We start from the raw sequence: 16,039 nt of genomic DNA on the forward strand, positions 1-16,039 counted from the left end.
AATTTGGCCTTGGCCGGAGTTCATAGGTAACCTTTGCTGTCTAGTCTTTCTGTGGTAATGGCTTAAAGCAATGACAGTAGAGGACTCACACATGGACTCTTCCTTTACCACACGAGGACAAGACCCTGCATTTCCTTCAAAGTATACTTATATCGAGTGAGAGAATTAGTGGTGGCATTAGATAAAATTGTAAAAGTGTATGTAGTGAGAATGTTTTCTATTACCATCTACCATCTCAGCAAAAAGCACATTTAGGTCTCCATAAGCACTGTTATGCATCAGAATTGTCTCTTTAAACGAACCCTGGAGAAGAATTAAAATAATCAGTTATCTAAGGTGGTAAGTGGCAAATTTAACAGCTAACAAAAAACTCTTTCCCAAACGTTTTTGTCCTTTCCTGTTCAGTAGATGTACATTGTCATCCGCTCTGGCACCTTTAACAGCGGCCAGATGTCCCAGATGGCTGAACAGACTTTGAACTGTCAGCAGATCTGTGAGCCTAGCATGAGGTTAGCATGAACCACTGACACACACCGGCACACCGGTCCTCTGGGGATGCACCGAGCGGCCCGGGAAACCTGCGGCGCCCGACAGTGTGCTCTCTTTGCTATCTGGATTTTCACATGGTCAGGTGGCTGTCACTGTGCAAATAAACACTACAGTACAACACAATCTGAGGCACGTTTGAAGGGGATTTAAAAGGCATATAGAGACAATGCCTAGTGAAAATTAAACTGAGCTTTCTTTCCATTGTTCATTGTATTCATGCTACGTTTCTGGACTTAAGTGATCATCATCTGAAATCAAAATGTTATCCAGGACTTCTGATACACCATATAGCTACTAGACTAAACATACATTTAGTGTGTGTGTGTGTGTGGGGGGGATATATCAGCTATGGGTACAGACATATTAATGCTTGATGGGTAGGACTTGCTGATAGCAGATCATTTCTTCACGACTTTAAGATGCCACCATAAGACAATTTGAAATTGAAAAGATGTCTTCAGTCTAATGAAAAAATGAACATAAAGCTTGCAGTGGGGCAATCTTTGTGCCACAGTCTGTCAGATTAGGCCACTAACTAAAATATTAACATTAATTAAATATTTAAAATGAATGATGACATACACAGGGCAACCAACACAATTTTCTGTGAAGGAGGAATTTATTTTGTTTCTCTGCTTCTATACTAAACTCTTTATGATGCATCCAGCACATAAAGGTTAAAAACAGCAGTACAGTTGAATTGAACTGTCTACAAGTGTGCTATTAAAAAGACTGCATAAAAACAGGTGAGGAACCCTCTGCCTTCTAACAGCCTGCCTTGAACACTACTCCAAAACTAAGCCTGAAAACCAATGTTTTGTAGACACAAACTCAGGTATCTGGCATAGCAAATGTCTATTTCATTCATTCCTTCAATTTTGCAAGCTTTAGACAAGGAGCAGGTACTGGCTGTGCCCTGTCTAAGGCATGGGGTCCTATTGTCAAAGCAGGCAATCCTCTCTTGATCCTGATGCTGTCATACTGTGTGTGCTGAAAATCAGGCTTGGGGGCCTTTGGGGGGAAACGGCACAAAGGAACGATGCTATCTCCCAAAGCTGTCCACAATAGATGCTGCCCTCGTCCATAGCACAGTGAATTTCTTTTTCAAAATCTGTAGCTTTGTAAAAACAAATAGAATATATTTCTACATATATATAAAGCTTTTTAGTAGCTAGTAACAAAAATTGCCAGATAGACATTATCAGAAGGCACAGCGAGACAGTGGTGACGGTGGCTGCTCGACGAGGAGACTGTAAACATTCTGTCCTGCGAGTCTGGAGAGAGCTGGGGAGGGCTCGAGTGTTTCCAGAAGGCAGTGGGTTAGCCACTGGGGCAGCGCTGCTGCTGGACACAGGAGGGTGGGGCACGTCTTCAGTGGGAGTCACTTCAACAGTCAGTTAAAAATAGAGTCAAAACAGTGTGATAAGGCTAAAAAACACTATACCCTCTATGAAATCTTGCACTGGAAGTGTAGGCAGCAGTGGATACAAGGTTATCTCTCTAGGTCACAACACTGATTATACTTAATTCAGCCACTCGTTGGACCAAGTGGTGTTTTTCACCATCACCATCACCATCACTGATCCTTGAAAACTGAAGGCATATGACCTTTTTTCTTTGCAGAAAGTATTTTAAAGTTGGCTTAACTTCATTGTATTACACCTCCCCCTTAAAACAAGAACATCCATCCCTCCAAAAATCTAGCCAACACACAAAGAACCCTGGATTTTGGTAAAAATGTCAATATTATTGGAGTGTTGTCTCCTTGTTTGTCTCTCTCTGTACGATGAGCAGCATTCAGCGGTTTGTGACGCTGGCTATTGTCTGCCCAAACTCCACTGGCTGGCTGAGGGAGGTGCACGGCCATTAGTCACCAAGGTCCAATTCAACGGACTGGGCCTGCCGCTCTCAGCATCCATTAAGCATTGTCGTATTTCTGCAGGGCTTCCTCTAGCTTGCCCGTGATTTTCTGGAAGAAGCCGATCTGCTGCTGCAGGTAGTGCTGCATCTGTGACTTGAAGTCGCGCACGCGGATCTGGTGGAAGTGCTGGATCTCAGCCAGTGTGGCAAAGGAGATGATGTTGCAGCGCTCGTTGATGCCTTCCGCCTGCGGCCTTTCCATCTTGCCCTCCTCCACGTGCTTCTGGCTGTCTTTCACCTTCGTCAGTGCTCCTGTTTGGGGGTGACAGCAGAGTGCAGAAGTTTGGAGTTAGTTCAAGCTTTCTCTTTTTGCTGCCTGATCACATTTATACATTTTGTTATCCTCTTGTTTGTTATTTTTGGAAACTGCTTCACCATGAGAGTGCATGTTCTGCAAATAGAAACAGTACACCCACACCACGTATTTACAATGTTCAATCAAAAGGGAAATCATTAAGATACTATTTTAACCAGCATGGGAAAGTAGCTCACTAGTAGGCTCTGTCTTGAACATTATTTCCCTCTTAAAGGCATACGATTTTGATTCCAGGGCAACATTAGATGAGATTCTATAACAGATATGGTTTTCAATAATCTAGGATGTTCTTTGCTGATAAGACTCAGGGCGAAACAACTCAAAAGTAATATCTACAACCTTAGGAACTTGACCAAAAATAGTTTCAAGATTCTTAGCTTGAACAGTGTGTTCCAAACTGCCTGAGAACCAGAACCACATCTGTGACCATGGTCAGAGAATGTAAGGGGGGTCCAGATCTAAAAATATCTTGAGACACATTACGTCATCTCAAACGCCTTTCCTGAACACCCATTTAAGGGGATTTTGCTTGCTTTTTGATACCATCTACTAAAATTGTTTGGCATTGTCAAGGAACTTACATTAACTTAGGCTACTGCTTTTATTAGCCTACCAAAGTTTTGTTTTGGAGAAGAACTCCAGGATCAGAAACATCCAGGAATTAACACCAAGAAAGTAGAAGTATAGCCGTTTCTAACATGCAGCTATTCCTCAACACTGATGTGTGTCCAGTGGTAGAGACATAATGATCATCAGCACTATTTCTTTGACATTTCCACATCTGTGTCCTTTCACATTATATTAAGAAAGCAGTGCTGGAAACGATTTCATAGTCCTTGAGGAAGTAGTAGGATGTTTACTCCTAAAATTGCGACCACTTTGCCTAAGCTGTGTCATCAATCTGTAAAAGCACAGCAGAAGTAAAAACATTTATTTCATCAATCTAAACTATCAGCCTATCCAAAACATCATTAAATTCCCATGAGCGCATATAGGTTCAGCTTGAAGTAAACCTCCAGACTGGTTATTGTAACCGCTACCTTCTTGAAACAGTGACCAGATAGTGCCACTGCTGCTCCACTGACGGGTAACTCTGCCTTTCATAAAAGGGACGCAGGATTTCACAGTCATAGGGGATGTGTCATGTGTTCTCAGAAAGACATCTGAGCCTGTGGGTTTCCACACAGACAGGGCGGGCTGCATACTGTGTTGTCACTGAGGTGAATTCTTGTGGCTTAACAGGATCGTGACATGAGAGTTTACATCCAGCCATTTTCACACATATCACACACCATTGCTGCTGCAGTGCTTGCTTTAAAAAACATTGTCTAGTTTTTTATTTTCCAGAATAAGCCTAAAGCCAAACTGGTGCGAGAAGGAGACATTAAACCTAAATTGGATACAACTCTCAGACAGAAGACTGGGTCAAAATACCAAGAGCTCACAACAGTTTGCTTATCAAACTACTGAAACTTTCTGACCGAAAAAAGGAAAAAATGTCATGAACAGTAAGTTTGAAGTTGAAATGTAAGAGAAATTGACCAGCCATGACCTGATGTCTGAACTAACTGCTGAAAACATATTGATGTGTCACAGCTAGAAGCAGAAGACAGCCATAGAAAGACACATTGGTGCTTAGGGCTGTGATATGAATGACAATTTATGGACTTACATAATTTCAAATGTCAAAGCACTTTTTTATTTTCAAGGGAGAGGGGGGTGCTTAGCATTTGCTCCTCTTAATTTCTTTTTTTTTCCAATTAATTGTGCAGCCCTTGTCATGTTCTCAGCATAAAGCCTCCATAAAACTGTTAATTAAATGCTCTACACCTCAGCTAGTCTCTATTTAGATTTAAATGGAACTTGTTGTAGGCATATTTGCCTCTATCCTAGTTCCCTGTTAATGTGTACATGTGATGTTGAGTATTGACATGGCCCTACTGCAATCATTAGAGAACAACCTCTGGTGAGACGAGTGAAACTCCACACATGGTATGACCGGTTGAGAAGCAATGCAATCCCCTGCAGTGTAAACATTGTGTTTCGGGTGGGGCGGGGGTTGAGGGGTGTAACCTGTACCCTTCAGGCATGCAGCCAAACTTCCTGCATTGCCTTGTCATGGGATTTTGTGTCATTTTGTGAACTTAGTCACCACTGCATTGAAAGTGTGACTCAGAGCGCTTAGTTCCTGACAAGTAAAGCCACAGCATCACTTCAGAGGCACACTGACCTGACGCTGCACTCTTTTGGCTTCTCTCTACCCTCAAATTCAGCTTTCAGAGTTAATTGAAGCATCATGTCAACATCCAAGCCAAGTTCAACCAAATACTTCCTGTTTCCAAATGTCTGTTTCTTTACCACTGACAACACTCAAAGTCTCAGGCTATAGACTACAGTGCACAGAGCAACGGAAATATGCTGACATTCCCTAAAAAAATACATTTTATCGCCCCTCCCCCAAAAAACTGCACCGTCTGCCTTCTGGCAGTATCTCCCTCAGCTGCAGTTTAACCCAGATCTTTGAAATTCCTCTAATGCACAACAGATTGAACATGACAGAAAGAAAGACAAAGATAACAGGGGAGAGAAAAGTGGGAGTGGAAAAGAGAGACGGGAACAAACACAGCTGTCCAAAGACTTAAAGGCCAGTCCCAAAGGTGTTTTCCATACCTTAAAGGTCTCTGGCTTCCTGTGTTTTAAAAGCCGGCTAATGGACTGAAGTGGAATAATTGTTACCATGGAGACTTTATGGGAAATAGGCAAGAGTTCAGTCATGGAAGATAATGTCAGCAAACTGTCATACAGAGTGTCATCATTTTCACAGCTGCTGCAAGTTGCTGACGTAGTCCTACCGCAAAAACAGTAAAGAAAGATGTTGACAGTCTTTCTCACATTAAACACAGCAGCTTAACGTTTATCATAAATATTCAAAGCCGCCAGAATGTGCTGTGCAAAAGAATAATGCGTAGGCCACAGTCCGGACAGCAGACGCTACATCATCTATAGTGATTTACAGGGTGTGCGGTGCACACTGCACCGTATGTCACACCGTAAATGAGGAACAGCCAGATAAAGGCCGCTGAAGAAATCCTCCCTGGGTGAACGGTGGTGGCAGCGTGCCCTCTTGGGAGCAGCCACTTCAGCTCTTACATAACGCCTGGTTACACAACACCCTGCTACTGCTAGCCTGTGACCTGACTCTAACAAGCAGCGGCAATCCCAATCTCATCCCCACTGCCACCTCTGTCATCCGTTTGTGCATTAGAGGAATCAAGAAAGAGCATCTAAATTGCTTTTGTCCATGAGTGGCCAACAATATATCAGACAGTCTTGCAGAGTTTGCACGGTGAGATGCACAGAGCAAGCGTTAGCTAGAGGCTGACTTTGCAAGAAAACTTGACACCCTTGTAAATTAGTGGTTTCCCCTACTTGCCTCCCATTGTTCCAAGACTCAATGTGGTGATAAAACTGTGATGAGATCAGACAAAATGCAACTTGCTGCTTGGTGATGTGCTGAACAGATGATATGAGAGAGATAAAGAGAACACCGTTTTAGATTAGATATGCACAGCCAATATGGGGAGAAAGTAGCTTGAACCAAGAGGTGTTTCACTACAAAAATAGACAATTGTGATTATGCAAATGTGATTGAGGACACTCCTCTTTGCAATCAGGTTCACCAGTGTTTGCTCTCTCTTACAAACAGGATGTAAACAAGGTCTATTTTTGTTAACCTGATGAAGACACTTTGTCTAAACTTTTTAAATCCATTGAATAAAAATATTATCTGCTGTTATTTTCTGTTATTTTAGTTGAATTGATAACATGCCATTATCTGGAGTCATCAGAACATTTTCCCTCTAAGAACCATTGCATTTCTAGGATTAATATTGTCATACTGAGTGGGTGGATGAACAAAAACTCACAGCAGCAGAAATGGGCCGGAGAGGTCATTTGACGGGTAAAGACTGAATGAGCTATGTTAAATAAAGAAATGCATTCTTGGGTGTTTTCAGTATATGCAAATATGCTGTCAAAGCATTTGTTCGACTATATGCGGTCACAATTTCAAATTTCAATTCCCACTTCCCTTTAGCATCAATGTTGAGTAAGAGCTTTTCAGTTTTAGTTTTTACACTCCCAAGAACAAATTTAGATACTTTGGTCATCGGCCAAACCAGAGTAAACCAGTATCACTTACCCCATTTCTGGAGTTTCAGCAGTGAGCATGTCTGAAAACCCTTTTCCTCCCTTCCCTTGTCTCTAGAGCTTGAAATATAAGGAAACAATGGGCCCTAATGCTGTTTAGGCTACAATGTCAAATTAAGACAAAAATAAAAGTACAAAAATACATGACGTGGAGGTTAACGGCTTTTTGAAGACACAGCCAGATATGCTGTGAATATCATGAGTTAGGATTAGTCCTGCCAACATCCATGCTAATGGATAATGGGATCTCTGTAGAGGTGACGATCAATAGAGTGATGTTCAATGTCCCTCTGTGGGAAGGCTCACATTTCGCTGGTTATTTCTATGAGCACAAATAGAGACCCATCTGGTGTCTGTGTCCTGTTTAGACAGATACAGGTAGCTAAAAATGGAATTCAACTCTTGATAGGACTGCCTCACTTTGATGTGTTTCTTCTAAAGAAAGCAACTGTAAATTGACCGAGAGACCACCTCTAGAGACAACCTCACTTACATGATACCAGGAGGGGATTTTGCTTTGGGGTGTAATGAACAGGCGCATTAGCCTCATACTTTTCAACCTGCTGAAGTTACCTATTTCAGTTTAACCTACTGGTTAAATTTTAATTCGGATTAACACTCAACCAATGCTGAGAGACAGCACTCCTGTTTTAGTGCCAGTACTTAGGGAAATGAATTTCTCTGGGACCACTTCTGCTGCGGAAATGTCTACTTTGGTTATGACAACAAGGATGTGGCCTAGCCAGTAGTTCCTCTCTTCAGGTGTCTTACTGGAAGAAGACAGTAATAAACCTCACTTCAAAATGGAAGAATAGCACTTGTGGACATTTCCTCAATGTGATGTTTATCAGGGAAGGTTAACCTACATGCAGTGTAGTGTGGCCAACAACGGAAAGCTGCATCAACATTGAGCAACAGCTAGGATAGATGAAAACAGGGATTGAAAGGGAAATGTTTTATTAAACATTTGAGAGAGAGAAAGCAGATAGCTAAGGTAGACAAAGGGAGATGATGAGAGAAAGAGACAGAAAAGCCAGACAAAACGCCTGGCGCAGAACCTGCACTCAGAGACAACAGGGTTGGTGTACAACCAGCTTTGTTTCCAGCCCAGAGAATTTCGGCTCCCAGCTGCATAGTATTGTCTTCACACAATGATAAGCCAATGAACTCTAAGCTGCCAGGTTTACAGGTTCATTAAAAGCCCTGTATTCTTTCAGGTACCTTTCCCCCTAATTAGAGGCATATCACTGCAGTATTAGCGGTTTTCAAGTACTGCAGGATTCTACAAGACCTTAAGGGCCTAGTGGAAAACATAAGTAGATTTTAGAGAGTGAATGTCAAGTACCTGTGCAGAGGGTAATTGTATTTAAGACTCCCCAGCTACATGTAGGCCAGCTGAGTCACAAGCAGACATTCAGTCCATGAATGAGGGCACTTTATATTTCATGTGGTATTTATGGCCACATTAACAGTTCTAATGTAGCCTATCAATGTCACTTGTGCTATGCACAATAGGCTACTACTTGACAGGTTGATGCAGAAGGAGAAAAAACATACAACATTACAACATTATGTTTATGTCTGGTTTGAAGTGCCATAGTGTATTTATGTTAAAACTATAACTTTAACTGGACAAATATGTCAAAGTGAGTAACATCATTATGGATACTTGGAGCAGCTAAAATGTGTGATATTCTGTCCATAAACTCCACAGGAGTATGATGTTTTAATAATGGTCTATTAAATTGAAACACGGATTTAATTTTAAATTAAAATTGAAACTGAAAATAAAAAAAACCCTAAAACTAATTGCCAGCCCAAACTTCAACATTTGCCTAAAAACATTGGTGACAATTTTCTTCTGTAGGTCACTAGGCTATATTCCCCTGTAGCATCATCAGGTCTGCAAGCCCACCATCTTAAAATGACAGAGATAAAAAAAAAAAAAAAAGCACCATCTGGGGTGTGCATGAATTGTAGTCATTTATAGCCTAGAGCCTGTTAGCTCACTATATAGGTGGTGAATAGGTTCAATAGGTCTAACAGCATGACTAAGTTGCATCAAAAATTTGGTTAAACCAATAAGGTGGTTGATAGAGCAGGCTAAGCTGAGGTAAATATTTTGTCTCTCACTTCTGCTATAAATAGAAAGAACTTTGGCATGAAGTGTTGCCACAGCACAATGTGGAAGGGAAAGCAATCAAACGACTGCATGCATACAAAAACAAAAGCTTTGTAATAAACAGAGCACATCAGGAGTTAAATAGCTTCAGCCCATTAAAAACAAGTTGTGAACATCAAAGCAATTTAGGATAAAATAGGCTACATGCTGGTCTCCTCTTCTCTGCTGCCTGCTCTGACTTTCCCATCACTTGTCTCAGATCTGCCAGTGTAGAGTAGGCCTGTTTCACTTCACTCCGTCATCTTTTCTCAATATCAAATGGACATTTCAAGTGTTAGAGCTTTATCAGCTGGCACAGGCTTGGCACAGCAGTTGTACAGCAATAATCAATCCTTGCAGTGATGGCAGTATGTTAACTTTTGGGGCCCCAGCAAAGTCGTATGTGTGTGGTACAATCAAACTGTAGTTTTTTATCACTGGAATTAGGCTAGGTGTATCACACACGATTGTGTAAATGACTGTCAGCTTATCGGGGCTGTGTACGGCCTACGTGGCAAACTGCATTAGGCAGACTGAGAAGCTTGTGTCCTAATACAACCTCAGTCCAACCCAACACAGTTCATCCTGTTTTCCCCATATTACCCATTGTGGATTGAACAGGCCTAGTGTTTGAGGGGGATCCAAACCTTAGCCCAGGATTTCCCTAGCCTAAATCATGGGCAGAGTGGGAAATTAACACTTGCCTGGTAAATTAAATTTTGGAGACCACCACCCACGAAAATGTCAATTTCCTGTCCTGATCAGAGGGCTACTGTGCAACCTCTGTCTGAGAGCCATGGCAATCCAGTAAGGTAGAGAACTGGACTCCTCATACAATGCATGGTATGAGGAGGATTAGTCTACATTATCCTCTAATCTAGCAAACGTATTGTAGCCTGTGTCCTATATGGTGCCCTATATGGCATTGTGTCAGACAAGACTCTCAATTTCCAGTTGATTGTAAAGGTTTGTTATGTCTGACATGGTTTAAAGAGGGACCTGTTAAATGAACACACAATTGAACAATGGCACTATGCAGTCAGCCAAGTAATAGCCTGAATGGTAACTGACCAGTCTAGTTTGGTTTGAGTTGGCATGCATGCTTGATGTAGACTAATATTCTGTATTTCCCTCCATGAGGAAGCAAGTATGCTACAATATTATGTACTGTAAACAGCAGAGAGAGCCTCCCCCTAAACAGCGAGCGCTACAATGCTGCACCCCTTGCATAACAGTGTTGCCTCTCATGGGAGTGACATTTTGCCTCACAATGAGAACAATCATTGCTCTTCATGTGGGAAGATGGCCTAGATAGTCTAACATTGACTTTCTGTGGAAAGAAGGGAAGGCGTGTGGACAATCAGTTATGATTGAACTGAATGAAGCGCAAATCTTGTTTTGGGTCAATGGTGTGATCGACAAGTCAGGTAGGGCATTCTCCAGTTTCCAGGCACTACACCGCAATAGATCACCAGCTATGGAAAATCAAACACAACACGTCAGCCGAATGGGTGCTGCCCATGTGATTCAGCAGTTCGGTGAAACTAGGGCAAGTGCACGTGAAGCAATTTCCCAATGCAAACATTCCCTATTTGTATTGCAAATAGTCCCGTCAGCTTTAATGACAATGTGACCGAGGACTAGTGCTGCCAGGTCTGACAACCACAACCTGTATCTGTCTGACAAACAAATTATGTTGCATGGGTAGTGACGGCACTTTTTCTCTGTACTTGATCCCTGTTGCTTGTACTTGAACCAATCTTGTAGTAGGAAGTATGGCAGATTGGAGTTATGATCCTAGAGGTACCATATTTTAGTTTTATATGTGCGATGGATTTTAAACAGACTGGAACTCCATGATTATGGAACATTTTAGTGACCAAGTTTTAGATGAGATTTGACTTCCAATGCTGTTGTTGGATTTGTCTTGATAGTGTCGGCTCCAGCTGCTGTCTATTCTGTTTCCCAGCTCTAAGCTGATGATATTTGAGCATGCAACAAACAGATTGTTTGGTGTTGGTCCTCGCTTGTGTCTGTTACATATTGCCTTGTCTGTTCAGTTTAGTATTAGGTTTATCCACTTGTCATGACTCTCTAAGCTGACTATTCTTTATCTTTTATAACAAGCAAGGTTGCTTTCATAAAGCCATCATAAATAATAATTCTTAATCAACCTGCCTGCTTTAAAAGCCTAAAGAAATTTAATAGAAAATAAAGTTCATAAATCAACAATCTGTGTCAGCTGGTTGGTCTCATGTATATTATAAAAGGCATCAAACAAAAATCTGGCTATTTAGAGGCTGCAGTTTACGCAGAAGATATCAACTGACAAACCACTCAGTCAGTGAGGAATTGATTAAGAGTGTGTGACACTGTGTCATCATCTGGACGACTTTACCTTTCTGGACGTGGATGATGTCTGGGTAGTTTGCCAGGTGGCCCTGGTAAAGAGCTAACAAATCCATGATTGGGTCGAGATCCTTGCTGGGTTGCTCAGCAAAATAGTCACCGATGGCTTCGTATGCCTCCCCGGTGAAGGAGATGGCTTGGTTGAGTCCAGCAGAATACGCCTGCTGGTCCATTTCAAAGGCTTGGCTGAGGACCTTGAATGACAGCCCCACTTTCTGGTACTCCTTCTTGAAGCCGGTGATCTGCTTGCGGGCAAACTCATTGATGGTGGCGTTGAGTTGCAGGGCGCCGTCGTCCATCCTTTTGGTGAAGGCTTTGAAGCCATCTATTTTGCTCTCAACCTCCTGCAGGTCGAGCGGAGCCGGGGGGGTGCTGATGGTGAGGAAGAAGTTGGCCCCAACCATCTCGTCCTTCTCCGCCTTCCTCTTCCCCTGTTTCCAGGCCTTCTCGTCCGCGCTGTTGCAGCTGAGGAAGTGCTGGAACACATCACACCTGGCCAGGACAGGGTGGCTGGTCATGTGGTTCATCCACCATATGAGGCCCTTCCTCCTCTTGGAGATGAAGTCCTCCTCGAAGCGCCCAGTGGCCTGCTTCTCTGGGATGTGGGGCACCGAGATGACGGGGAATTTCTCCACCAGCCGAGCATACAGCCAGTCAAAGTGCTTATACCTCCTGTTCACCTGGGTCTGCGTGTGGGTGGGCGTCAGCTTGTAGGAGATGTAGCTTTTCATGCCCTTGAACTTGGTCTGCTTGGTGGGGTCGTCGATCGTACAAGCGAACGGGTACGGGTTCTCCTGCCACTCGGGACCGTACTGACCCATCACCACGCAGATCTTATCTCCATCCTTCACAAAGCCAGCTGCTTCCCCGAGCACAAACGCTTCTCCTCCTGACTTCACGAAGGTCGAAAACCTGTTCAGGTTTCTACTGACCGTGGCTGAACTTTTTGCTTGCTGTGCATTACCCCCTCTTGACATTGAGGATGTGGACACTCTGTAAGTGGATGGCCCATTGCCTTCAAAATCGTGGTAGCTTCCTGCCACAGTTCCTGGCTCATCTGCTACAGTGGAGCTGTCATCCCAGTCATCATCCCAGTCATCATCACTCCCCTGGCTGGTCTGGTGATAGCTCTGCTGCTGCTGCTGTTGCGTGGGGGGTGAGAAAGTAGTGAAGCCAGGCGCTGCTGGTTTAGAGAAGTTCTCAACTTTATTCTGAGATTTATACGAGGCGTCAAAACCTCCGGTCGGGATATTGGCGTAACGGGAGTCCGGATAAGTGTCCCCAGATGTGCTGCTGTTGTTGTTGAACGTGGAGGCGGCGTCGTTCCTCAGGATCTCCACGTAGGACGCGGGGAATAGTCCTCTCTCCCCTTTGCTGTTCGCTCCCTCAAACCAGCCCTCAATGTCCTGCTCGCTGTACAGAGTCACAATCTCGCTCTCTCTCACCGATATCTCCCCGGGGTTTTCAGAGTTGAAGTCGTACAGTGCTCTTGCTTTCAGCGCCATGATTCACAGCCACTGGAGCGGCGGCAGCGCCGAGCAGAAGCGGGGCTAGCTGGCTGGCCGGGGGGGGGGGGAGTACAGCGGCGGGCAGGCTAGCCAGTCAGCCCACCCAAACTACTGGAACTCCGTGTACAAACTTACACGGGCAAACAGCGTGAGAAAACTCCTTTATATCCCGTACAGCGTGCTCCTTCCTCGGAGGTCCGTTTGATCAAAGTCGTAAGGAGATCCTGCTGTTTTGGTCCAGAGGTTGCAGTGTTGGAAAGTGAAGCGAAGGTATTTAGGTTACAACACTCGCTGCTCCAGCCTCCTCTGATCAGACGCTTCTGTGTCGCGCTGCGCAGCAACCGCACGCAATCAGTCCGAATAATCGAGGGAGGAGCTAGGATGCTGTAACCCACCAGACAACACCAATCAAGCCTTGTGTGCACTGAAGCAGGCTTTCCCAAACTTGTTGAATGTAAACGACACCCAAATGAATACTCTTCATATCAGTGACCCCCTCATTTAATAAAGGTGTTCTCCCAGGAACCTCCATTTGAGAGGATTTGTGTAGGTATTGTATTGTAGGTGGGGAGATAACAATGGAAAGGGTGACACATATGATGGAAATAGCCATTATACAGTCTCCTAGTGCTAACTTTAAGTGAATGCAAAAATATTGGAATTTAACAATTTTTTTTTTATTTATTTTTTTTAATTTTTTTTTTTTGCTGGTGACCCCTGGATCCTTCTTAAACCACTGGGGCTCCCGGAACCCAGTTTGGGAACCACTGTTAATTGGAGACATCTCCTCATGTGAAATGATGCCCACTTATGCTCTTTACTTATATAGGCTACTCTTAGAATTTACAATTTACCATGTTTTCCCAAAGCCACAAAGTGACCCATATCAAATCAAAGCACTCTCAATTACTCATGTTTCTTATTTAACAGAGTACAGTATAACATTCATCATAACAAAATAACAGCCTATCATGCATTCACTTCTTTCAGGAAACATTCCCTGATAATGATTTATGGTGTAAGCTTTGTAGAAAACTTGAAATTCTACACTACATTCTTGTAGCCAGTGTGTAAAGCTGAGGCCAACACTTACACTATTCATAGGCTCTCTGTTTGGTTTATCAATTTAAGATAACAGTGCGACTTCAAAGTGGAGGATGTCAGTTTAAGCTGGGAACCTGGGAACCTTCACAGTCCCATTATCTTGAAGAATTTCTTCTGCATGTTTAGTTCCTACAAAATACTCACACCATACTGGCATGAACAGTAAGGCATCAGACTTTTAATCACAATGTTATAAATAAATCATCCTGTAAAAGTACAATGTAGTAGATATAGAAATGTAACCATCACAACAAATATCAAATATAAAAGAATGAATGATAAAATATTGATTAACAATAATATTGCTAAATTAATTCATCATTTCAACAGGCAAATAATCTTATCCTAATCTTGTATATAATAATCAATAATAATCTTGTCCTAGCAATCATTTTTACAGTCTTTGATGTTATTCTGTTTTAGTCACTTTTTGTAGTCACCATGGAACAACATGGTCCTCAAAAGGAATATAATATGTACGACTGGACAGACTGATCGAGAATCCTCTCTTGAGGGTGTGTGGTGGAGAAATGGAATTTGTTTTATGCACCAAACATAAGGTTGCATATGGATGACAGATAATCTCTTAGCCCTTGCAATGGCTCAGTGAAAGTGAAAGATTTTGTTTTGGGTTGAATGGTTTATTTATCAGATGCATTGAAGATGTCAATGTGGCATTTGCTGATCAGTTTACCATTTGTTGTAATTAACAGAAAAAAGCATTGACTTTTGACATTCATATATGCAATTCCTACACCCTATTCTAGTTCAGTTTGGATTAGATAACATTCACATTCGCTTTCTCCTATAGCCAGAAATGAGAAAGGAGTTTGTCCCATCCTCTAATCTGTGATGCCACATGCACAGCTTCACAGAAAATGAATTGGTTATGATAGAGTGTGACTGTGACATTACCCAAGATGCTTTTCAGGGGGAAAAAAAGTATATTTTTGTACTGATAGAATTGAAGGAGTGACTTTATTACTCATTTAGTCTTCTTATGTTCCTCAAATTTTGAGAAGTCATGGGCAAAGAAGGAGCTCCAGGCTGTATGGTTAGACTGATATACCGGTTTGCTGATATATAAGGCCAATAAATCAATGAAAATCAGATATCGGCCAGTCAAGCATAAAATTCTAGGGGAAACACTCAATCCTTGTAGTCTTTTGGAATGTTTTGGATTTTTTGGCATGGAAATAGTCAAATTTATATATACAGAATGTCGGCACAAAATATTGGCTATTGGCAGCTTCAATCCAAAAGTACTGGCCTTCAAAAACCCATATCAGTCGAAACCTACCAGGCTAATACATTGTTACAGACTACAGTCTTGTTTCTCTGGTTTCAAACTTTGGCAGCGAGCTGTTCATGTTTACAAATGCTGCCTGTGTTCAAGGCCACAGGAATACCACTAAATCTTAAATTGAATGCATTTTCTTTTCATGTGGCCATAAAAGGCCAAATTAACACTATCTGAGTGTGTTTGTATGCTCAGGGGTCCAATCAGACTCTAAGTAATCATTTTTTATCAGTTCAGACACAAATATGCTCACTCAAAAACACCCAAACATTTTGTGTTTGGTTGACATGCTATGACATAAACAAACCATTTCCTCTGGGAGGAATGCATGTTGACATGGAGAATGCAGCAGGAGTGCTTATTAACCATTCCTATACTAGACTGTGTAGTTCTGAATGAGCCCTTTACTCTGGTAGATGCTGCCCCCTTGTGACTATTATTGCCATTTTGCTTGTACAGGAGACGAAAGACTCTTAAAGGAATAGTTCACCCAAAAATGAAAATTCTGTCATCATCTACTCACCCTCATGCCAAATGAAACACAGGTGAAATCTGTTAGTCCA

At 42.4% G+C, this 16,039-nt stretch overlaps 1 protein-coding gene across 1 annotated transcript; it reads right to left on the minus strand.

The window, feature by feature from the left end:
- snx18a (sorting nexin 18a) lies at positions 1-13,376 on the minus strand. The gene is made up of 2 exons (XM_071532665.1): positions 11,554-13,376; positions 1-2,721 (listed from the first exon to the last, which is right to left on the minus strand). The coding sequence occupies exons 1-2, from the start codon at positions 13,067-13,069 to the stop codon at positions 2,468-2,470; spliced, it is 1,770 nt and encodes a 589-aa protein (XP_071388766.1). The 5' UTR covers positions 13,070-13,376; the 3' UTR covers positions 1-2,467.
- Between the last annotated feature and the right edge of the window lie 2,663 nt (positions 13,377-16,039).

This window comes from Centroberyx affinis, unplaced genomic scaffold (assembly GCF_046629955.1).
Source record: "Centroberyx affinis isolate AG114_WGS23_722 - 3 ecotype Tasmania unplaced genomic scaffold, CSIRO-AGI_Caff_v1 ptg002232l_1, whole genome shotgun sequence".
Lineage (NCBI taxonomy): Eukaryota > Metazoa > Chordata > Actinopteri > Beryciformes > Berycidae > Centroberyx > Centroberyx affinis.